Raw genomic sequence first — 24,243 nt, 5'->3', positions numbered from 1 at the left:
TGTTCCCATGGGGCACAGGGTCAAGACTGATTTGCATATGGCTGGGTTCAAACTGGAATGGCATGGTGAGCAAAAAAACGATGGATTTAGGCCCAGATCTCTGTACTGGGGTGAATGTATGACATTGTTCTGCATTCTGTCCATCAATTGTTGTTTATGCAAATATCAGTGGCATTAAATCGTGTTTGAATTATCTGACATACTACACTCTTCTCTTTCAATAAGTGGCGCGCATGTATGTCAACAATCAATAATATATCTCAAGAACAATAAACACAGAAATATCTTGACATGCAGTAGTGCAAGCTTACTAATGAAACTAATAATAGTGTTGAAGGACATACTGATTAAAGAAAACATGTATTTGTCTTTATTGTTATCACCACTAACTCTCTTGATTTGCTTCTTTAGTTATTACTTTTTCCACTGTGCTCATTTAACAAAATTGCTATTCACCCTATCATACATTGTGAATATCAAGCTTCTAAAACTAGTAGGTTCTAATGCTAACACTAATAGGAAGGTTGCAAATAGTTGCGCCAAATAGCCTGATTTAGAATTTGGTGGTTTGGTTACTCTGTCACAAACATGATGATATCCCGCCTGCTGTATTACAAGTACATTATATCCTACGGCAATTGCAATACGGAGGACATTTGTGATGGCGTATCCCATCCATCAAAGCAATACGGAGGACATTTGTGATGGAGTATCCCATCCACCAAAGCAATACGGAGGACATTTGTGATGGAGTATCCCATCCATCAAAGTCTAAATCAGCTGCAGCAGCTCCTCCGCTATGGCAGAGGAGAGTCACCCCACCTGCCAGCAGTCGAAAAAATGGAGAAAAAAACCCGATAATAAACTCTTGTTTATTATTGTTTTATTTTTCTCTCGGAGCCAATGCTTGGTGGTGGGGCCAGGGTGGTGACAAGCGGGAGGGGGAGTGTTGTGCATTGCCTTCACTGCTCATGTGCGTTTGGCCGGCCGTCTCAGGCTAGCCAAACCCACATGCGCAGTGAAGCTCTCTCCAACCCCAGCTGCATTGCTGGGTTGGGGAAAGCAGGCACAGGCTCCCAGTCTCTGTGGGAGTGTAAACCCACAGCGCTCAGGCCAATCCCAAAGCTGCTTTCAGCAGCATGAAAGCAGCGTCAGGATCAGCCGCATTGCACTCTGGGAGCCTATGCCTGGAGAAGCGAGGAGCGCGATGCGGCAAGCAGGCAATTGTTTTTTTCATTTAATTGTCTCCCCCGTTCCTGTTAGTCCCCCCGTTCCCCCCGTCCCCGCCACTCTGTCACCATGTTGGCCGCAAGTGTAAATCAGGCCCCAGGTTTTACGACTTGTCTGTAATTTTACACTGCGACCTAGGCAATAATTGGTCATTTTGCAAAAGCGCAACCTGCCTAACGAATATTACTGAGGCAGATTGCTATTTGCTAACCAATGAGATCGGCTACGAACACAGGGACAGAGACTTGAAAGGGATACCGCACCACCACCCCTGCAAACGCATTCTGAACCAGGAAACGCTTTTTTTTAAGCAACCTGTTCCTTAAAGGAGCATGGGCTGTTCTTAAAAAAAGTTTTGTGTTTGTGAAAACACCGGGGGCAGCAGGCAGTTGTCCCACTACCTAGTGTACCTGAGGCTGCCTGACACAATCCCCAGAAGGGAAGCTAACCAACAGGGCCAACCTTTCCTTTCTGAATGAGTTACCACCTCCATCAAAGTGTTGGTACTTTTTCAGTGGTTCACAGCCACAACTGTGGTCTCAAACCACTGATACATATCATTTCACACTCCCTCTTAACTGCACTTCGGAATGAGTCTCAAACTCCATTTTGCAGTACATTGTAAAAAACCCTTTGTGATCACAAACACTGCGGTTTTGGAAATAGCAGGGTTTGTGACCGTAAAAAAGAATTGTACATCTGGCCCTATATTCTCTAATGAAACGTGAAAGCTATAGATCAAATTGTTGTGTTGGTGTTGTACTATAGTCATATCAAGCAATGAATTGTCACTGAGTTAAGACTACAGAGAATTACAATAATACAATCTAGATTGAATCAGAGGGCACCCAGTAGTTTTTCTGCCTTGTTTGTGAAATAATAGGGTCTTTACAGAAAAAAAACCTTAGATTAAATCTATAGAATTCAGTGGCACTGTTCATCAGAGCTCTAGGGTCAGCAACATGATCGTTTGCAAAGTTGTTAAGTCTTTCTCACACAAACTTCCAGTAATGCTTGCAAATACTACGAGTACTACTAGTATTTCCCAAACTTTTCTGTTCGTGCTATTTCATATTATAATCTGGAATTTTGTTTCCCTGTTAAATTGCTGCGGGAAAAAGCTTTGCCAGCATAAGTTTGGAAACTGGCATATTTTCAGCTTCAATGAGCACTCGTGAGAACATATGACTACTTTGTGGTGAAATTTCTCAAAGCCCAAACCAATATGTAGGATAAAACATACACTGTACGAACTGCAGGCAGGCCAATTATCAATATCTATGTGCTAGCAGAGAGCAAGAGTATTTGAATATCCCCAAACTAAAGGTGGCAGGCATCATAACTGTAATCCAGCTATTCAGATGACCAAAATGAAGCACTGTGTTATATAATTTTTTTCCTACACTGACAATGTGACAGGGAAGGAAATCCCTCTCCTCCACACCAGGAACCCTAGCTTACCACTTTTGAAGAAAATATTAGAATGGTCAACCAGGAATCCGAGCTTGAGTCTAATGAGGAATCATGTATCATGTAGCCTCCAAAGGTAGGGCCCTTGATCACAGCGGCGTAACGAAACTTGAGGGGGGCCCCCTGCAGAGTACTTGGAGGGCGACCACATGCTCCGGACCAGGTCAGGAGCTCTTAGTCCAGGTGCTTGCCATCCTTGCACAGTGTTTGGGGGGGCCTGGAACTCGCACCCCCCCCGCGCACCGAAGGGGCTGCAGGGGCTATTGTTACGCCACTGTTTGACCAGTCGAATTACGTTGATGTGCAAGATATGACAAGGTATAGTATGTGCTGGGAAATGTATGCCCGTGTCCTGCACATATTAGCATGACCTATGAATTTTTCCTATCTACAGTGCAAACTAGAGGGTATGACTGCTTCTGTGAAGGTTGTTTTCATTTTTATTGTATTTGTGCATCTGATTCAGATGTGTTCAAAATGAGTTGTGGCATGTGTATTGCAGCCTTTTATCCCTGGGCTTGTGGAGGGAAGTGGAGTGATTACATTGCATTGTGCGGTACAGTCCACTGGTGATTATAGGTTGAGGGCCAGTTCAATCATATTTTTAGAAAAATCCAAGATTTTATAGCTTTTCGAATTTCTAGGTGATTACTGATTATTATTTTTTTCTTCTGGAAGTTGTTCCTTATCTTGCATGTTTGTGCAGAGAATAGCAGTGGTTGAACGGCTTAAGGCTCGAGGCACACTCGCAGATGCCAAGATGTGGTGCAGCGCGAGTTCTCCTTGAGCCAAATATGAGCCGAGCGTTCATGTGGCTTCATTTACCAAGGCCCCACCCCCTTTTTTAGCAGGAACGGGAAAGTAGAAGTGCACATAGTCATATAGGGATTGAGGGCTTGCCCTAGTGAACAAAATTATTTTTGGACTTAAATATTTTATGGAGTGCAATCACTTCCAGTGTTACTCATGTCAAGGCTGGGTCTAATACAACGTCTCTTTATTCATATGTGCTGATTTGGAGGTCAAGGCGGAGAGGGTTGAATCACAGTCAACTCTTCCATGTGATGGAAGCTACTTCTGTGATAGACTTGACAGCTCCACCCAGTTCTTCTAGTTCAGATTTGCTGGTGCTTTGCTTACAGATTTTCAGACAGTGATGGCAGCAGATAGAGGCTGGAGACGAATCAAGAACCTTTAATTGAGTTAATGGAAGTAGGTGGTGAAGAGTTTTTCTGACGTTTAAAGAGCTCAAGGATAGATCCACAGCTGCTGAAGGTACACAACTTGTATGTTTAATCCAATGCCAAGCCCAGGCACATTCTATAAAGCTGGAATCTCATGCTTGAAGTTGCAATGGAGTTTGAATCCTCAAATCTGGCACTTAACATTTGGGAAGTGGGGTTTGTTTTTGAGCGCTAATAACCATGTCCCAGTTTGAAAAAGAGACAGCATGTTTCAGTGCCTGTCACTCTTCCTGCACCTGGTCATGCATAGGCTGAAAGCAGGCAATCTCTGAAGGTACCTCTGTAGTCATTCTGGCTCCTTCTGATGGCATCGATGCCAGATTTGTAGGCACTCAAGGCTTCTTTGCATTGTGGCGTCAACAGAAGGTAAGAAGGGCACCAGCATCAGATAGAGTGCTATGAAGGAAAATCACCCAGAAAGCTGGGAGTCTCTGCAGAATGGCACCCGCTCTTTTGAAATGCATGCACTGGCAATACAGACCGAACTCTAGACCTACCGTAGGCCCTCTTGGAAAAATGGTGGCCACTTTTGGTGTTATGCATGCACTGGTATAACCTTGATCATTCTTTAAATATATTGTAGGCATTCTTGGTAGAACAGTACGCAGGCTAGTTGTAAGGCTTGCACTCTATACTTGCTATTTGTATGAGATGATTACTATTGCTGTCTGAGGCCACAACCTGTAAGATTGGCATAACGTGTAGCCTCCAAACCTAGTAATCATTAATCTATGCAAGCACTCATTCATTCTTTTAAATATCTATCAATGCATTCACATATGTAACCATTCACCCTTCGATTAACTCACTCGAGCTATACTGATCCATTAACATCCAAAAACACTACACAATTGTAATGCTGATATAATATTGCAATTACGAAATAGCAGCATAGGTAAAACTTATAAAGTATGTGGGTATTCGTAGACTTTATCACTTACAATCATTTTAGTTACTGTGTTGAACATCCTCATTATGATAAAACGGTTGTATGACATTACAGCGCATGCCATTATCCCACATGCCATTACAACGCATACCTTTACCCCGACTTGCTGTCAGGGGTGCGCTGGAAGTTGGAATAGTATAATTTACTATTCCAACTCCAGTGTGTGCAACAGTAGGAAAGGTGTTGGAGTTAAATCCAACACCTTCTACCCCTTGCAGCAAGCCTTGCGCATTGTAACGACATGCGGGGTAATGGCATGCGTTGTAACGGGTTTTTTTCCTGATAAAACACCTATATGTGTTGAAAGAGTCAGTAAAAAGTAACAGGAACGTTTCATGTGTGCTTCATACTGGATATACATCTGCACTCTTTCCTAATGCACTAAGATATTCCACAGGCAAATCTCCATGGCACCAGGATAGCCCAACATTGGGTATTGTGATTTCACAACCAACCAATAGAACAGCTGCTGAGATGTAGCAGCTGCCTGAGAGTGCACAAGTGACCAATTAGGATAATATTGGTCATTGCGTGCTGGAAATATAGACTTGTATTAACAACCTATGACGGTGGGTGTTACAGTGTCAATGTGTAGCTTTGGCATACAGACAGGAGTACACGGATGTGGGATACACTTATATCCTTCAAATGCATACTGATTGCTGTAAAAATCCAATTTAATGACAATCTCTGTCTTTTAAAAAAACCTTAACTGGTTAACTAATATGTACTTTTAGAGAATAATGTAATTACCATGAATGCACATTGCATACTGTGTTTTGCCCACAGCAGCTAATGGCCCAACATACATGTAGATTGTATTTGGTAGCACTCACTGCAAAACAAAACTGATTTATTTTAATTTGTTATTAAACGTTTTGAAAATCCTTGGCTACCAGTGGGTCAACATAATTGATGGTATAAACCATTGATATATAAATTATTGATGACTGATATAAATCATATATGAGAAAGGTAATAGAAATTAAACATCTAGCAGAACACCTGATTCTATGCTGGAAACTAAATATTACCTGGTAAAAACATCTGGTGTTTTTCCCATGCATTCTAATATGTGGCAGAGCACATGCAAACAGTCCAACTGGAAATACTATGGACCAAGATGTTTCATATGAGCTAATAACTCAATTGTAGCACCCACTCAAATGTACTCAAAATACTAAACTATTTTTGTCACAATAAACTGTACAATTGTGCTAAATAATGCAGAGCCTGTCACCTCTGCAGGATTTTGTGTTTCTGGTGTTAAGTCCAAAGATGATTTGTCATTGGTTCTGGGGGAGCTTTCTTGTTATATATGGCCATCAATACATTTGTCTGTAGCAATGTGTGTTTTGCACACTGTCTGCACCATATGTCCAGAGATAATTCTTGTTATTCAATAAAAACATACTGCTGACAATATTCCATTTAAAGTTTATCTAACAAGGTAGTGATCACATATATCTCTTTGGTGGGATTTGTAAAGTCTTTCCCTCTCTTCTCAAACTTAATTCTAACCACTTTCTTTTGCTGTATTCTGAAAAGAAGTATGTTAAACGCTTTTCCAGCTGTTCGCTCAAGATTGCGACCATATTCCACGGTGGTGCTTAGTACAGAGTATGCTCACTACAAATCTTTCCTTTTCAAGACTCCATTTTACATTAGGGACTCTGACTTGGAAACAGTGGTGCATATGAGCCAAACTGCTTAGTTCAGTTCTCATCACTTTGCAACACATATGAAGTAACTATTGGTACGAGTCAACCTCAAGCAGTGCAGAACGGAAGTGCCTCTTTCCTAGAATTTTGCCCGTTTCTCAAAACAATCCCTTGGTGTCCATAGTTTCGCCTTTCCACGCGCAAGAGTTTAACCACTAAGATGTATCACTGTCTGTAAAATAGAACTGAAAAGTGTTTTTCGGAGGTACATTTCAACATCAACGAGGAAGATTCCCCAGAGAGTATGGAAACAACATGGTAAATGTCATGCTGAACTAAGCAAAGGAAATACAGGAGCACTCCTTCTATAGACCTACTAAATTTGGGCTATAAGATCTTGACAGAAATTTGACTTGCAGACAAGAAAGCAAAAAAAATTATTTGGAAAGAACAAACTTGTAATCAAGAATAAATGGTTGCACAATCGTTAACTACATTACTAATTGAATACATGTAAAAGTGAAATACAGTCACCATGTGCTGCACTACTTTACAAAGTAGAGACAACAATTAAGCCTTTGGCAACATAGTTGAAAAGATGTTTGGTTTAGTCTAACATCATAGGAATGCTCGTAAATTGTTTTGTGGGTGGGTGCATTGCAAGATTCGTGCTCTTATATCTTACTTCATATCTCTAAGAACCACATCTTCTTGGAAACCATTTTTGTCTCTCGAAAACAACAAAATAAGTATGCCCTTTTTTTATGAGTTCCTGCATTTTAGTTTTCAGCTAGTTGAAACAAAGTTCAAGTAACAGAGGTGTAAATCAAGTTTTTCCCTAACTAGGAAATGTGTTTACTAACATCAAAACAATCCGTAAAATCCAGTCTTGATGGAAGCATACATTCGTATGTGGGAATTGATGGTTTACTAAGTGAGAAATATGGCGTTCCTTAATCTAGAAATTGAAACTGTTGTAATTTGACTCCGAAAATTGGGAAACATTCAGACATCAATTGTATTTAACAAATATGGGATAATGGTAAAATGCCCCAATTGGATTAGAGGGGTCTGAACCAATAAATTACTGTATGCTAAATTGTACATCATGGAGATCAAATACCAGACGGTCTGGATTTCCTACTATGTTCTTAGTGCAAACTGCTAGCTCCATTTCAGCAGCACCCCCTTATTCCTATCAGCACAAACATGGTCCTGGCTCAAGGGTCGGTATATAACATCCTTACTACCCCAGAAGAAAACAGGAAAATAACTGTGGTCACTATGTGCATTTTCATGTACATTGTAATCTGAAAAGTACACTCGCATCTCCGGGGAATAGAGGTAATAAATACATTTAAAGAATTTTCATAAAAAAGAGTTTTCATGAAAGCATCATTTTCCTTCCATCTCAATAGGATTATTCTTGCATTAAATGTTTTATTTTTCTTATTTAAACTGCATTCCTTACAGAACATTAAATAGCAATGAAATTGCACCAATTAGGAAATAGGCATCGATCAAAAATGGTACATTAAATTGATCATACTTGCATGAACTGTTTCTTGGGAGGGGTATTGAGCATTTTAATATCACTTTTACTTAAGGTGATGCTTATCTAATCTTATACTATTGATAAAAAATCAGAAAGAGAAGGATTGAGGATTATCGTTGTTTCATAAGTGAATTGAAGCTATCTGTATCTGTTTTTTGGTAGCGACACAGTACTCTCTGGTATGCTAAGGTGCTTTCTTTCCTGGAAAGGCTTTTTAATCAGCCTAAACTAGACTTTTCTAAGGGTCATATGAGGACAATCATTAGTCTTATATCTGCCCATTGATAACACTATGGCAATTAGTACTCCGGAGTTCCTAAATTTTGATATTCATTAACTTTGGCCTGTTTTAACTGCAATGCCATTATCCTATTAGGACCCACCCATCAATATATGTCTCTAGCTGCAAAGAGCCCAGGAGCAATGAACTTTGTTTCAAACTATGAATAGTAAAGTTTACATAAATACGTACTCAACTAGCTACGTTAAAACTAGTTTTCAGAAGAAAAGGAGGTCACCATCATGTCCAGAAAAGGTCAGGAAGGATAGTGTTGCCCTCATGCTTTGCCTGCAGAAACTGTCTGGTCCTGGTCATTTGACCCCTCATGCTATTTTTTTCCTGAACTGTATCTTTTAGAAGGTCCTAATCACTATTGCAATACGGTAATTTTCCCTCTGGGATTCATATTTTGTAACATCCTAAAAGCAGGCTCTTCTTCTTCATCTAAGACAATTTATCATTTAATATAATTTTGTCCCGCAAATACATCAGCTGCATTTGTGACAGGTGATTTTGTGATACTAACAAGAATATTATCATATTCCTAAAATGTAAAACAACAGCTACAGGAGCACCAATAAAATATGACGGAACGAAATGGTTCTTAATTTCAGGGAAAAAATACATATTTGAAAGTTTATACTTGCTGTCAAAACAGATTGACTTCTTTACCTGGGTATACATCATGGACAGGGCATGGTGATCGTCCCATGGTTGTATCTGCACCATCATGTGGAGAAGCAGATGTCTGTAGAGGTTGGATTGTTAGGCAGTCACTGAGGATATCTTGTTCAAGGTCAGTGCTGGATCGCAACTGAAAAGTAGAAAGAACCATAAGTACATACACTTTTTCAGTTCATAAAATCATCACAGATGTGAATCTGGAGAATGGCAACTCAAGCAAAGACATTGAATTATAGGGGTCTTTGTGGTTATTACATCTCAAGTCTCACAAAAATTCAGCAAAACATAATGATGGAGCCAGCAGCTGATTAGCAACATAGGCTTGTCAGTCTCTGGAAACAAAAGTACATTATCATTCATTACTTAGGGCCTGATTTAGGATGTGTCGGACAGAGTAAGGGCAAACAGGATGTTGGAGGACGTTTTATTTGCCAACCTATCTTTACTCTGCCCCCCAAATTTAGAAATGTCCATCAGCCTGGCAGACATCTCTATATATTGGCAGTTTCAGTCAATGAAGAAAATGTTTGGGGGACGGCTCTATCAAACATGACAGCCATCTGTCAGATTTTTGCTGAGTTTTTTATTTTCCAAAAACAAACTCCCATTCTAGGAGTGCATTCTTGAAAAATAAAAAAGTATGGGAGTTTCTTTTGATGGTGCTTCACCTCCAGGATATAACTGGGGGTCAAGGGCAGTAAAAGGATGTCATCATATCGCCCACTTGAAATAGATGATAGGATGACCTCTACTGACTTTAGCCGTTGGAGGAAGGTTTATGCTGACCAACTAAATGTTACTCCGTGGGGCTAAACCTGGTGGTCTAGCCACCTCTAGATCAGGCGGGCACACCCAGGGGTATATTCTCAAGAACGTGTGATAATTATCGCAAAAGTAACTTAACGCAACCTACAACATCGCAGTCTATCGCTGGAAATTTACGCCGTGTTAACCAAGTATTCACAACATGGCGGTCCCATGAGATAGTCACCAGGTAATGCGTGAAATGGGCGCATTAAAATCAACGCCACGCCGCAAAAATGCGAAACACGAATGCAAAAAAAGCTGCGATGAGGCCAAGCGTGATAGAAAAAGCTGTGAAAACCAGCCACAGGCCTGCAAATCCCACACGTCTGGCGGGAACATGCACTATAAAAGCAGAACAAGAAAAAAACACCAGAAACAATCAAACGTGCGCAGCACCATGGATGCACCCTGATCGAGCGCAACGGCCAACACGAACCCCACAAGCCCCACGGCCCACCAGCAAGGTACAACGGGGTCGGGGAAGGCCAGGGAGAAGAAGGAGAGGAAGACGGGTGCAGTCCGCAGCAACACAAGACCAGCGTCACAGAGGTGGCAGAACACTACCAGCAACGGTCCCACAATCAGACTACCTGAAATGCAGCTGGAGTGTCGAGGAGGCCAATGGTTGAGGCCAAGAGGCGCTGACATGACCTGAAAACCTAAACCAGGCACAAACCCGCTGCCAACAGGAAGGCAGCAACGGCGACAGGAGGTGGGAGTCCTGTGCCACAGGAGGAGAAGGAGGAAATGGAGGCCAGTCATCAGTGTGGAGACGGTGAAAGGAGGTGGACACAGCTCGAGAGGACCTGACACAACAACAACAGGTTGAGAAACGACCAGGGACTGGGGGGACGGGGGAGATGGGCACAATGGCACACATGCACAATCAAGTATAGCACACTGCACACCCACATGACCCAGGATCATGTCCCTCATCCCGTGGCACCCCCATGGCACACTGCAGCACACACACATAGCAATCACAGCATATCCCATGACAATGTGGCACCAAGTGCAACAACGACACTGCAGAACAGGGGACACAACTGAGTCCGCTCATGCACAGAAACAGGCCAATCACATTGGACAGGGGCAGGGAACTGAGAGATGCATATGCACGGGTACAACCATACATCCATCATGTAGTCCCAGTGTCCACTGTCTTCCCCAAATTGCCAGCACCGCCCAAACAGTCACAATGTACATTGTCACACAGTCTGCATGTAAACAAGAACAATGCGCAAACATCAATGTCAACACAATGTCAACATGCATCTCCCGTTCACATTGCAGAGGGACAAAAACACCTCCAGCAGATCAGACCAGACAACCCATCAGTGATGCCGGAGACGACCACCACACCTCCGACACTGACGCCCTACAACAGCTCATGGACTTCCCAGGCAACCCACTCCCAGGTGCAGGGCAGCCAAGCTATATAGAAAAGGCCCCAGCCCCTGCCCAGATCACACAGCAGGAAGCACCCGCCACCGCGGCTGGCTCCCAACACTTCACCGAGGCACACATCGCATTCCAATGCCAGGTGTCAGAATGCCAAAAGGAGGTGGCCGAACATGTGCGGGTTGGCTCAGAGCTCATCGAAGCGGAAGTAGATCACATACGTGGGTGTTCAAGTCCCATCAGGGACCACCTGCACCCCACAAAGGAGACCAATACCGCGACAGATACACATGCATGTGCACATGTCCTGCAATGAACCATGCCCAGAGCCACGGAATCATCATTCACACCCCGACGCTGGACCTCCGTACGACGGCCCAGTCCACTCCTCATACGCATTGAGTGGCTGACAACAAAGCTACATGTCCAAGGTCTTACCCGCTGACTGCGGTGACATGTCTGCGTCCGCTGTACACAGCACAATGTAATGTTATAGGGCCCAGGGCCCTCATGCCTACAACAAGACCACAGGGACACATGCATATATCATGTTGAACAGGCTACGGGCATGTGCGCCCGGCCCCTTTATTGGCAGGGCCACATGTACAGTGACGCCTGTGCTGGATGTGTGTGGGGTGAGTATAAGCCAGCCCACATGAAGTGCTTGGTGCTGGCAACAACTTGAACAGTGGACACCAGTGCAATGGAAACAGAAAACACCTGCATACCAAAGTCAACTGCTGAGCAACATGGAGGGAGCCGGAGCAGGGAGAGCGGTCACCCAACATTCAAACAGAAGTGTCCGTGAGTTGCAGTGCACTGAGGTTGGGGCAATAGAGATGACCGCGCTCATGTGAAGAAATTGCTAGGATTGTGTCCCTTCGGGTTAGTCCTGATGCAGATGCAGTGGGGTGTGTTACACCTGCATCAACTTCCTCATCATGTATATTTCCTGGTCTTTCCATGAATATGTTTTCATAATTAATAATAGTTGCATAAATGTTTTCATTTAATGCTGCACATGTTTCCTCTTATGCAATGATTGTTGCTAGCAAACAAATATGTTTTGTTATTTAAAATGATAGATATGAAGATTCCATCATGGGAAAGTAGTTTTGAAAGAGAAAATTTAAAATAAGTAGACATGAGGAAACTGCTAGGTGAAAGGAAATAGTTACAACCATGGAGCTGCTATGTAGAAGTCATTGTGTTATTTGTGAGTAGATGAGGAATGATCCTGTTCCCAAGAGAGCATCACAAGGTGACTGGCTGGCTGAAGAAGGAAGAAGACTGCAAGCTGCAACAGTGATAAAACGTGTTGTCTATATTAGTGAGTGTTTCTAGAGTAGGTTAGCACTTCGAGAACACTTTTTTCACATTTCCACATTGCTCTGAGAATCAATTGAGTCTCTTGAACCTATCTGTATGAGAAGTTCTGCTTTTATTGATTTTTGATATATATTGCTGAATTTTGATGCTAAAGCTTTACGCGTATTTGTCTCTCTCACTCTCTCAAATTAGAACTCTTTATGGGTTCTGACTAACGCCATTTTCACTCATTCCTAGAATTGGGTATTCTCCCCTTTATGTAACGCACTTTAATGCATTTATTATATCTTCTGATTAACTAATATTGATTTTCCATTTATCTTCATATATTGATGATCAAGATTAATACAAATTAATTTGTGACTTGCACTAAAGATGATTTACTAAAAGGATTTGTGCAATAAAACCCTTTAACTCATAGCAAAATTTCATTATTGACTGAAAATAGATTAGTGATTATAATTTTATGTGAGATGTATAAAACAACGGCAAAGATCCATTGGACCTGGAGTGACCAGAGAAACTGGGTATTAGCCCTCATGGTAGTAAACCGAGATTTTAATTTAAAGTAAATCCCCACTCCAGCAATATCATGGACATCGATTCACCAAAATGTCAGGGTTGTAAGAAATGACATCACATGCCTTTTGACCTCAATTAGGCCGCAGTAAGTGACATCATGACCTTTGAACATGAAACCCAGGAAGTGATGGTACTATTGTGTAGTTCCTATAAGACCTATATAGGATCTGAGCGTTTAGACAACATACACTGTGGGACTGGTGTCCAGACTGATTCCAGACACCCCACCGGGTATGTTGGCCTGTGTTCCAGCTAGCTCACAATGCCACCATATCCACCGCTCACCAAGGAGAGAATAGTTCCTGGCAACTATCGAACATGACAACCCTGATCCCTCAAGACCGTGGAAACAGTAACTTACTTTTCGCCCAGTCACTCGTGCTCACTTGTTCTCAGAGAGATACACAGAATAAACGGTTGGGCCGTTTTCAATAAGTATTTTTATTGAACAGTTGTTATTCTAGTGTAAAATAAGTGCACTGAAATCGCCAGTAGACAGTAGCATATATAAATAAGTAGTAGCACTAAGCAAGTATACAGATGGCAGGTTTCTACCATTTTGCTAAAACCAAAAATATAGACGAGTATATAAAATACATGTCAAAAAAATGCGTACTCCTACGATGCACCCTAACTAAATGTACCTAAGTGTACCTACCATGTGAGTAGGTGTAAAGCCAAGAATCCCTCTAGGATAAAGCCAACCCCATTACCTGATGTGAGACCGCGGGACCCCGTTCTGGTCTCTAGTTGGACACCACGCGGGGGATGTTCCGACCACTGCAAGCTGAATTGTCTGCATGCAGGAACCTCAGCGTCTCGTGCCAGTGTGTCGGCATGGAAGTCGTGATCTCCTATGACTATTTCAGCAAGATATGATGTTTATACACCCTAAGGAATCCCCAGGGGCTGTACCTTGCTGTGCCAGTGTCGGACTTTGGATGACGTCGGGAATTAACTTTATACATAGTTATTATGCAGTAGATGATGGTCCTGCTGTGATTCCAAGAAACTAAGAATCCTCATGCATAATTTATGAGACCAGTTTTCAGGGAAAAACCCTACGTACTGTGTATAGTATTGTAACTAGGTAAAAGGTCAGTCCCTCAAATCCGTTATGTATGTAATATAGGAGAGAATGTAGGTGAAGGGTTAAGATGTTACCTGGACCTATATGGGGGTCCCTATATGGAATATAACAGTACCTGAGCTTTATTCTGATGACATCACAGTAATGTATGCCTTTGATGCCTGGTATATAACTCAAAGAGAAAATATATTGATGAAGCCGATAGATTTAAAAAAAAGAGATTTAAAAATACAATAGTGGTCATGCCCATCGTTATTAATCCGTTTGTGCCTTATATTGAATATGACTTATGTTATCAACTTGATTTACTCCTTATCATTGTTAACAAGGTTTGATTTATGACTCTAGTTAGGAACTATCACACTTAGGAAGCACAGAGGTGGCTGTTTTGTTCAAACACTACATTAGGTAAGGCCTAGAGACAGCTTTAGCAGTTTTGCCGTCCTCGTGTAATGAAAAAAGATCACAAAATTAAAAAACACAAATCTGCTTTGGGTTAGCTCCCTTTGGCAATTTCTCTATTTAACAGTCATTCATATTTTTCTTTCTGCCTACTGCAGGATACAGCATGTAGCACTGGGGCAGCCCACTGCAGCCATTGGCTAATTTTACTGTGGGTTACGGCCTTCTGCTCTTTCACAAGGTGCAGATCTGTACACAAAGTAGTCCCCTTCAGAGCCAGGCACGACTATGACTATGTGTGCTTTTGACACCTAAAAGATTTTTGCTTTTAGCCATTTTTTTATATTGGTATTTCTAAAAAGATAAAATTGTTAAAACAAGAATATTACCTCACTATTAGGCGGCATGTTTTTTCAATTTTTTTGGTTCCATATTGTTGCAATAATAAAATTAAATAAACAATTTAAAAAACATATCGCCATGTCCAGACCCATTGACTTTGTTTGCGATATATTCACAATAATGAAGCAAGGTAACAACTTTAAATCCTTTTCTTCTTACTTTGTTTCATTTTAGGATATATTTTGAAGAATACTGCACATGTGAATACATTTATTTTAACGAACAGAAAGTGTAATATTCCCGTGGGATCTACAGAAAGTGACTAATGCTCACCAGGAAACTGTTTATCTGCTGTTCTTGACACTGCTATTGTCTCATCTGAGGCTAGTGGTCGCAAAGGCAGTGTTATGACTCTCAAAGGGCAAGAGGTGGGTTGAAGTTGCAGCCCCTGGCGACCACCAACTGACCGTCCATGTGGGGCATTATGCAGGCCCATGCAGACCCTGTGGTGCAGGGGGGTGCCGAAACCTTCAGAGAACCCCAAACTTTTAGGGGGCACCATACAGCTAAAGGCAAATTAATATCTGTGAGATATGGGAGAATCAGTGGGCCCTTCTGAAGCGGGGGGCAATCATTTTACATTGCGCCATCAGTCCTGGTGGAGTGGATACTGTACAATGTTAATGTAATCACGCAGGAAATCAGGTCAGAGCAAGCAAAGTCAACACGAGGAGAAATATTTCACAGTTCCCGCTGGTGTTAAAGCATTGACATGAATGCATTCGCTTAGGGTGTCAAGTTGTTGCGAATTTTTTAGACAGTGTAGAATGGTTATATAAGCTCATTATTCAAACATGCATGCTACAAGTTATTTGTAAAATATAGGTCACTCACATATAATATCCCTCTCTCTTCCATAGTAAAATACATTTAATATCCATGCTTATCCTAACCTGCACATGCATGGTAGTGATATTATCAAGATCAGTAATATTTACCAATTAATAGGATTCCTCATTGTGCCCCTAGCAATATTTAACATCTGCCTAAGGCCATTGGCAGCACACACTAGGAACACTGATCACATGGCTTAGGGCCTGATTACATGTTTGGCGGTCTTACTGGCATACCACCGCGGCGGCGGTCCCAAGTGCACCGCCGACTCAGCAGTCTCTAGCTCGCCATATTATGTTGTTCCTACTGGCCCACCGCCGGTGTTTCTGATGGATGGAAATATTTTTCCACATGTGTCGATAGAGGTGTGTACATTGTGACTGCACAAGTGTTAATTGTACAGATATATATGACACCTTGTAAAAATACCTAGTACGTGTACTTTGCCATTGCTGAGCTCTGGACCATATGTACCCAGTAGATTCAATGGGTGACAAGTGCGAAACCAACTTAACTAGATCTTGGTGCCAACCGGGTCGTTTTCTTTGGGGTCAAGTTACTGCTGTGTAGGGCGGCCCTGGAGGAAGGTATCCATGTGGAAGACTGACATGAAAAGGAAATGGGTGAGTTTGCAATCCATCTCCTGTGATTCTACCGACTCGAAGCAGGTAGTCTCACCACCACGGTTGGCTCGATGGAAAGGCAACTCGTAATCCGGATAGCGGTAACCTTGTCTGTACCGCCCTCTGACAGCTGCTTTCTCCCTACCGCCATAGCGGCGGTCTGCCAATGGCTGGCGGCGGTGTTGGTACTCCGGTGGTTTTCCCTCCCGCAACCCACCAACACTGTAATTCAGCAGGCGGACTGCCAGATAGGTAGGAGGGGATTCTAAAACTGCTGTGAGGGTGGGACCACCACCGCCAAACTTGTAATCAGGCCCTCAGACTACGCTTTAGCCCATATTCAGGTGGAAGCCGAAGGAACTGCCTGGAAACCTCCAAGCCACACTATGCCCATTATTTTGAGGTCTGGCTGAGTCAGCACGCATGCGCTGCTCGGAGAGACATTTAGTAGGTGAGTTTTCAAAGTGCTGCTGGCTGGCCTAGTGCTTGCGTTCACGTGAGCGTGCACGCGTGCAGCCAGCAGCTTTCAGCGCCCGAGGCGCCATCTGGAGCTCTCACTTTTTCCGCAGTCACGTGCGCACCCCTGCTTTCACTTTTGCTGTCCCACTCGCATGTTTGCCTGCGCGCACCCCTGCTTTTATGTTTTTCACGCGATCGCGATCACTTTCCTTTTGCTTGTTACTATTGAGTGCATGTTTAACTTGCTGCTTTCATCTCCAACTGTTATTAACCCATTACAATATGGAGCCTGTTTTTATATGTACCTTGTGCGACACTACAGTTTCGTTTCTATTTATTTACACATAATTGTGCCCTGCTCCCCAGTCTCTCTCAATCACGTCCCCAGCAGTCCTGCACAAGCGAACTCCCCTAGTGTTGTTCCGACGACCCAGAACTTTCTCCCCCACCCGCACCCGACTCTCCAAACCACAACAGTCGTGGCAAACCATTACCTTTTGCAGCGCAATTCCTTCACTTAAAATTAAAGCATTCCAAACCTTCCAAACCCTTATTAGACAATGGGAGAGTGTGTTTGGGCCTAGCGAATTTTCCCAAATCGCTGCAGCCACTCTCTAGATGTGCCTAATTACATCAAACTGCTGCGCGATAGATCGAGCCTGTTAGCCCCACCCTTCCCTACCCTCGCCCTAAAGTCACCTGGCTCGGCCTGACGGAAGTCACCCAGGGGACACCAGCTGGCGCTTCGCTCACTCGGGTCCCAACATTCTTATTCCCTCACTTGCTCTGTACTCGAAACTGTAAAAAAAAAAAAAGTATTTTGATAGCGCTTTATTCAGTGTCTTTGGTAGGTTGCAGCGAGTACTAGGCGGTGTTTCCATTTCGTCAGCAGTAAAGTACTCAGCTGGTGTTGTGGGCAAGCCTAGATGGCGGTCTGGACAGTATTACGCCAGCTATTATACCAGGCTGCTCTGGCTAGGTTTGTTCTTAGTGAAAGGCAGGTAGGTGATATGAAACCAGTAAATGGGGGTAGCTTATCAGAGAGCGTAATGTCACAAGCATGCTTTGTGTTAAGGAGGAGCGACTCACTATTGACTTATACTCCAGGTAGATTACACTTTCCTAATGATTTGGGGATTGTGGTAAGACTTCGAACCAACTCGTTCCTGCTCTCACTGCACAGCACTATCGCTCATAGCCCTGCAGCCGCCAAGCAGCACCACCACATGTTTGCCATCGTTCTTTCAGCCGGAGATTGTGACAAGGATGAGACCAATACCGCTCATAATGTCAACAGACCCAAAACAGTTGACCATATCTGTATTTGTGCACTGAAGGCAGCTCGGGAAACGGGTAGACTGTCCCCCGCATCCTGTTTGCTTCTATGAGACCATAGTTTCACAGGTAAATCCTGCGAGCAGAATTAGGAAGGCCAAAAAAGCAGGTCAGGTGAGTAGGTATATTAAAGAAGTGCAGCAAACCCCCTCTGAAGTTACCCCTAAGACTTTTGACTGCAATCTGAAGGAGGCATGGATGAAAGGGGCTTCAGGCACCTACATCACCTCCTCAATCTGCATCGTGAAATGTTGTGACTGGGACCAATCACAAATAATCTGATATGTAAGTTTATTGCTCTCACGTCTTCACATGGCTGTCAACTGCTACCGGGTCACCGTCACGGCGGTGATTTTCACCCAGTCCCTTTTTTTAATCAAAAAGAAGTAAGCATGCTCAGACTCGTGAGAAAGGTGAAACTACAAGTCCCATCCTGCCTAGTGCTTTCGGCTGAAACCCAGGTTGTCTGTAAGTCCTCACACAGGAGCTACAGCCCTTGACAACTTGGACTACAGTTCCCCTGTTACGATGTTGTGTGCCACAGCTTTGCTGATTGTTTGGCACCATGGCACCTGAACATTGTGTTTTGGTTCTAACTAGTGCTCTCTGTGAGTTGTAGTTTTGGCGGGTCGCTTCTCTTAAATCAGTGGACCAGAGGAGCAGATTCTGCAGTTCTTGAAAGAAATACCTAGTACTGTAAACATTATATAAGAGTGGCATCCGGCTCAGATTACCAGGGGGTCTTCTTACTTAGCAAACCGGAACGAGTCAAAATGGGTCTGTTGTTATGCAGTTTTTGTCCTCCGGTAAAATTCATTCAGAACATGAAAAATGTTGCGTTAGAACTGTGCACACATTACAGAAAGCGCACTTTGTTTCTGCACAAAGAAGATTAAAGTTTGCTATGTTTTAAAATGCATTTATTTTAGAAGATTTAAGTTGAGTAGACCAAACCATAACAGACTCATGCAACCTACAGGTTACAAACAGAAAGGCCTCAGTTGATTGAGTTATATTATATTACCTGCTCCTAAGTCTTTCTTGCCACATGACTAACGTAGTGAGCTTCTACTCCCAAAAGAACCTCCAAACAATTTAGCGCTCTAGTCATGGCCGACCTCCTTCACCCCTGATCTAGTTCAAGAGGAGGCACGACCCACCCCACTGCTATTGGATGATCTCAGAAGGACCATAGGGTCTGAAGGAGCATCCATTAGTTCTGTTGCCTGTCCCAGAAGTCGATTCCACATAGGTAGCCGGAAGCAGTCCCAGTCAGCTTTCGATGTCGCAAACAGGGCTTTAAGTGGGCTGGGTGTCACCGGACTCTACACCTCTCTCTACCCACCTCTCTCTACACACCTCTCTCTACACACCGCTCTACCTCTCTCTAGCTCTCTACCTCTCTCTACCTATCTCTCTCTACCTCTCTCCCTCTCTCCCTACCTCTCTCTACCTCTATAGCTCTCTCTACCTCTATAGCTCTCTCTACCTTTCTACCTCTAGCTATCTACCTCTATGTCTCTCTACCTCTCTAGCTCTCTCTACCTTTCTAGCTCTCTCTACCTCTCTCTACCTCTCTACCTCTCTCTACCTCTCTACCTCTACCTCTCTCTCTCTACCTCTCTACCTCTACCTCTCTACCTCCCTCTACCTCTGCCTCTCTACCTCTCTACCTCCCTCTACCTCTCTCTATACCCCTTTCTACCTCTCTACCTCTCTCTACCTCTCTACCTATCTCTCTCTATCTCTCTCTACCTACCTCTCTCTACCTCTCTACACCTCTCTCTACTTTCTCTCTCTACCCACCTCTCTCTACCCACCTCTCTCTACCCACCTCTCTCTCTCGCTCTCTCTACACCCCCCTCTTTCTCTCTACACACACCTCTCTCTCTCTACACACCTCTCTCTCTACACACCTCTCTCTCTCTACACCTCTAAGTGGCAGCCAGAGCCTTATAGCACAGCTTGTCCTTTAAAAAAAAAAAAAAAGCATTGGCATAGCCAATAGGTCTCGCCTTTTGGGACATTATAAGTGTTTAGTTATCCAGTACAATATCCTTGTTGCAACAACATCATGTGTTGCATGGCTATACACTTATAAGGTCCCAAAGGCGAGACCTATTGGCTATGCCAATGCTTGTTTGCTAAAGTTTCCAATAAAATGCACAAGGAGTAAATGTGTCTTTTTCACCACTTTTTCATATGTTCCTATGTGGCTTTACAGTAGCATATTAAATGGTTAAGGTAGCTAATTCAGCCTGCACGACTGATGTGTTGTCGGTGGCACCATGAATTCCCCTCTGCGCACATGAATCACTTTCTTTGGATTTAGACGTCAACGGTAATTGTGTTGGGAGAGTTCAGTCAAACGGAACCCGCGGAGGAGATTAGAAAGGTGGGGCCGGCATCGGACCCGCCGATAATATGGCGGTCCTGCCGGCCCCCGACAACCCAACGGAGGCGGGCCTGTCGCGCACTGTAGTGACGCGACATGCTCGCCACCCCTCCCATTGGCAAACCAGGTCGTGGTCCGGAAGTGAAAGAAATTACTTTCGGGTCACGCAAGTCGCCAGCCCCCGCCCTCCGGAGGGGCGAGTATTCGCCCCAAATAAAAGGCTGGGGGTTAGAGGAATCACCCTCTTTGCCCTCCGCGCTCCCCAGCCTTGCCGTGCGACCTCATTAGGAGGTTGTAGTTTTAATTAATAGGATTAAGTCTAAGGCGACGGTGCCGGTGTCCCAGCCTAAGGAGGGGGAGGTCCCTGGACCATCAGGAGTGGTCCCACTGGGGGGGAGTCCCTTTGAATGCCCCAGCCGCAACGATGCCAGTGGGGGTGGTACCTTTAGGCGAACCATTGCCTGAGCATTTGCTGGTCGTCCCTGGAGGGGCAGTTCCGATAGGCACCACGCCACAGGGCACAGGGGGGCCAGATGGTGGGGTCCCTACAGATAGTCCAGCAGGCATAAATCCAGTTCCAGCTGATTTGGTGGTGCATTTAGCGGCGGTTCTGCCTTGGTTGGGGAAAGCATTGTCACCAGCAGTAGGGGGGAAGGACATGCAGGGCGACCCTGAGGCTGAGGCAAGGAAGTTGATTGCACAGTTTGTGGGCCCAATAGGAACAGGGAAGGCGCCTCTTTCTCTTCCTAGCCCCATGAATGGGGTTTCTCCAGGGGGCGTCAACAAAGAAGTACCAGTGGTGAGCCAGGTGAAAGAGCAGCTGGCAGAGGCCGCGGGCACGACCGCAGCAGGTAAGCAGGAAACACTGCCTATGCTGGGGATGGGGGAATCTCGTACCGGGAGGGAGAATGTGGCTAGGCATGTGTCACGGGAAGTAAAGGAACTCATTTGGTCAGGGTGCTATGTTAGCATGTTTTCTCTGCTAGTAGATGAGAGGGAGAGAGAAGAAGCCAAGAAACAAAAAGACTGGATGCTCCCCAGGGAATGGGCAAGCGAGTTGTTACGATTCAGAGTGGAAGAGAACTTAACCAACTGGATCAGGGGTTTCTGAGTATGTATGGCAGTAATGGCACAACTTTTCCCAAACATTCAGGCTGAGATGGCGTGTTACCAGAACCGCTTTACCATGGCGCATGATAAATACGGGGGATGGGGTTGGAAACTGTATGACATTAACTTCAGGAGGGCAAAGGCATCAGATCCTGTGCTATCTTGGAACATGGTGGACACGATATCTTGGTTGGATCAGTTTTGTGCACCTCAGACCAGTTTTCAGTTTAGCACAACACAGGCGAACAGAGGACAAGTTGGGCAAGCGTTTCACCCTCATTAGCCTTATCAGCCCTTTCGGGTGGCGCAGAACTCAGGCCCTACCCATAGCTCAGGTGGTGGAGGGGGGCAAAAGGGCACATGTTGGGATTTTAACAGAAGAACATGTACTAGGGCACCAGGCACATGTAAGTTTAAACATGCTTGCTCTATCTGCGCAAACCCTTCCCATCCAGAATCCAAGTGTCTCAAAAAATCAAGAGATAAAGGTAAGAGAAAACAGGATTGAGGACATTGGGCACCGAGTAACACATTCCCCCATTGACGTCATGGCCATGAACCCATGGCTGAACAAGCACCCCTGTCATGCTACTGCCAGGACACTACAAGAAGGTTTCACATATGGGTTTAGGATTCCTGCCCCGGGTTATGTAGGGATGCCTGACGGCAAAAATCAGTTGTCAGTGAGGTCTAACCCTGGAGTGGCGGCAAATTAAAATGCTAAAGAGCTACGATTGGGCAGAATATTGGGCCCTTTTGATTGCATCCCGGTACATAATTTTGTGTGTTCACCACTGGATGTTGTCCCCAAAAGAAAAGAGGGCGAGTTCCGGTTGATCCATAACCTGTCTGCACCTAGAGGCAACTCACTAAACGATGCCATCAGTGAGGAAAATTGTAGTGTGAAATATGCGTCTTTTGATCAGGCTGTTGAAATGCTCAGGGAGCTGGGCCCTGGCGCCTTGATGGCAAAGACTGACATTGAATCGGCATTCCGCCTTTTACCGGTTCACCTGGAGGATTTTCACCTGCTAGGCTTCAAGTTTAAAGACAAATTCTACATGGATATGTGTATGCCCATGGGTTGCGCGGTCTCCTGCGCCTATTTTGAGAAATTCAGTTCATTTTTGGAATGGGTTCTTAGACGTGTGACAGGGCACCAGTCTATCATGCACTATCTAGATGACTTTCTTATCCTGGGGTCGGCGTGCTCCCAGAGGTGTGCGTGGGCGCTGCAGGAATTCTGCACACTCATGCGGGCTTTTGGGGTTCCCCTGGAAAGACAGTTGGACCAATGACAAAGATAGAATTCTTAGGGATTGAGCTAGATTCTGTTCAGGGGTGTTTCCGCTTGCCAGAAGATAAGATTAGGAAATTCAGGGTAACCTTACAACAGTGCTTAGCTAAGGAGAAGGTTACCTTGCATCAGTTGCAGCAAACGGTAGGGCAGTTGAACTTTGCCCTTAGAGTGATCCCAATGGCACGCCCATTGTCTCACTCTATCGCTCAAGCCATGACTGGACTTCAAGATAAACATCATCATACCCGGCTGTCGGCTGAGGTCAAGCAGGACATGCAGATTTGGATGGCATTCCTGCAAGACTTCAACGGCAGGGTGGTCTGGCCCAGTCCACCCCCTACCTCTGCAGAGCTAGGTTTATGGACTGACTCTGTTGGAAGTGTGGGATTTGGCGCCATACATGGCAATGAGTGGGTGGCGCACAGGTGGCCAGACGCATGGGTGCAGACTGGTCTAACAGCTAACATTGGTTTCTTAGAATTGTTCCCTATCTGGGTCGCCTTAACGGTATGGCCGGACAGGCTGCGTAACCAATTGGTGGTATTTTGGTCCGACAACATGACTGTGGTAGAGTGCATCAATCAGCAGGCCGCAAGATGTAAGATGATCCTCCGCCTATCAAAAGAGATTGTCCTTTTGTGTATGAGGGAAAATATACTGTTTATGGCTAAACATGTGCCAGGTGTGTTAAATAATGCTGCTTATGCACTCTCTCGCTTTAAGATGCAGGTCTTCAGAACACACCTCCCTTCTGCAGAGGCGAACCCAACACCCTTCCCAGAAGCACTTTGGCTGATTGGTGCCCCCAACTACCGAACCTCGTGGCAGCTAGCCTAGCTCCCAGGACCAAGAAAGTCTATGAGGGGGCGTTTTGGGCCTATTGCACTTTTTTGGGGAAGGAATGGGCGGAAGATTGGCACACCCCGAGGGCATTGCTAAGCTAGTTAGGCGTACTACATGATGAGAGACGCTACGTGGCGACTGCCAGGCGACACGTGGCAGCGATATCTTTCTTTGCCCAAGCTAGGGACAAAGGGGATCCCACGGATAGCTTTACAGTCAGGAAGGCTTTAAAGGGTTGGCAGCGCATTCAGGGGACTA

The 24,243-nt window shown here is 44.4% G+C and overlaps 1 protein-coding gene across 2 annotated transcripts in view; it reads right to left on the bottom strand.

The window, feature by feature from the left end:
- Positions 1-24,243, bottom strand: part of GLIS3 (GLIS family zinc finger 3) — a 773,572-nt gene that overhangs the window by 122,194 nt on the left and 627,135 nt on the right. For both annotated transcript variants that reach the window (XM_085632942.1, XM_085632943.1), the window contains one exon: positions 9,062-9,203. In XM_085632942.1, the coding sequence (XP_085489068.1) occupies positions 9,062-9,203 (142 nt within the window). The remainder of the gene's footprint in view (positions 1-9,061; positions 9,204-24,243) is intronic.

This window comes from Triturus cristatus, chromosome 2_1 (assembly GCF_964204655.1).
Source record: "Triturus cristatus chromosome 2_1, aTriCri1.1, whole genome shotgun sequence".
Classification (NCBI taxonomy): domain Eukaryota; kingdom Metazoa; phylum Chordata; class Amphibia; order Caudata; family Salamandridae; genus Triturus; species Triturus cristatus.
The sequence above is the reverse complement of the archived record's forward strand: the minus strand, read 5'-3'. Positions and strand labels throughout refer to the sequence as shown.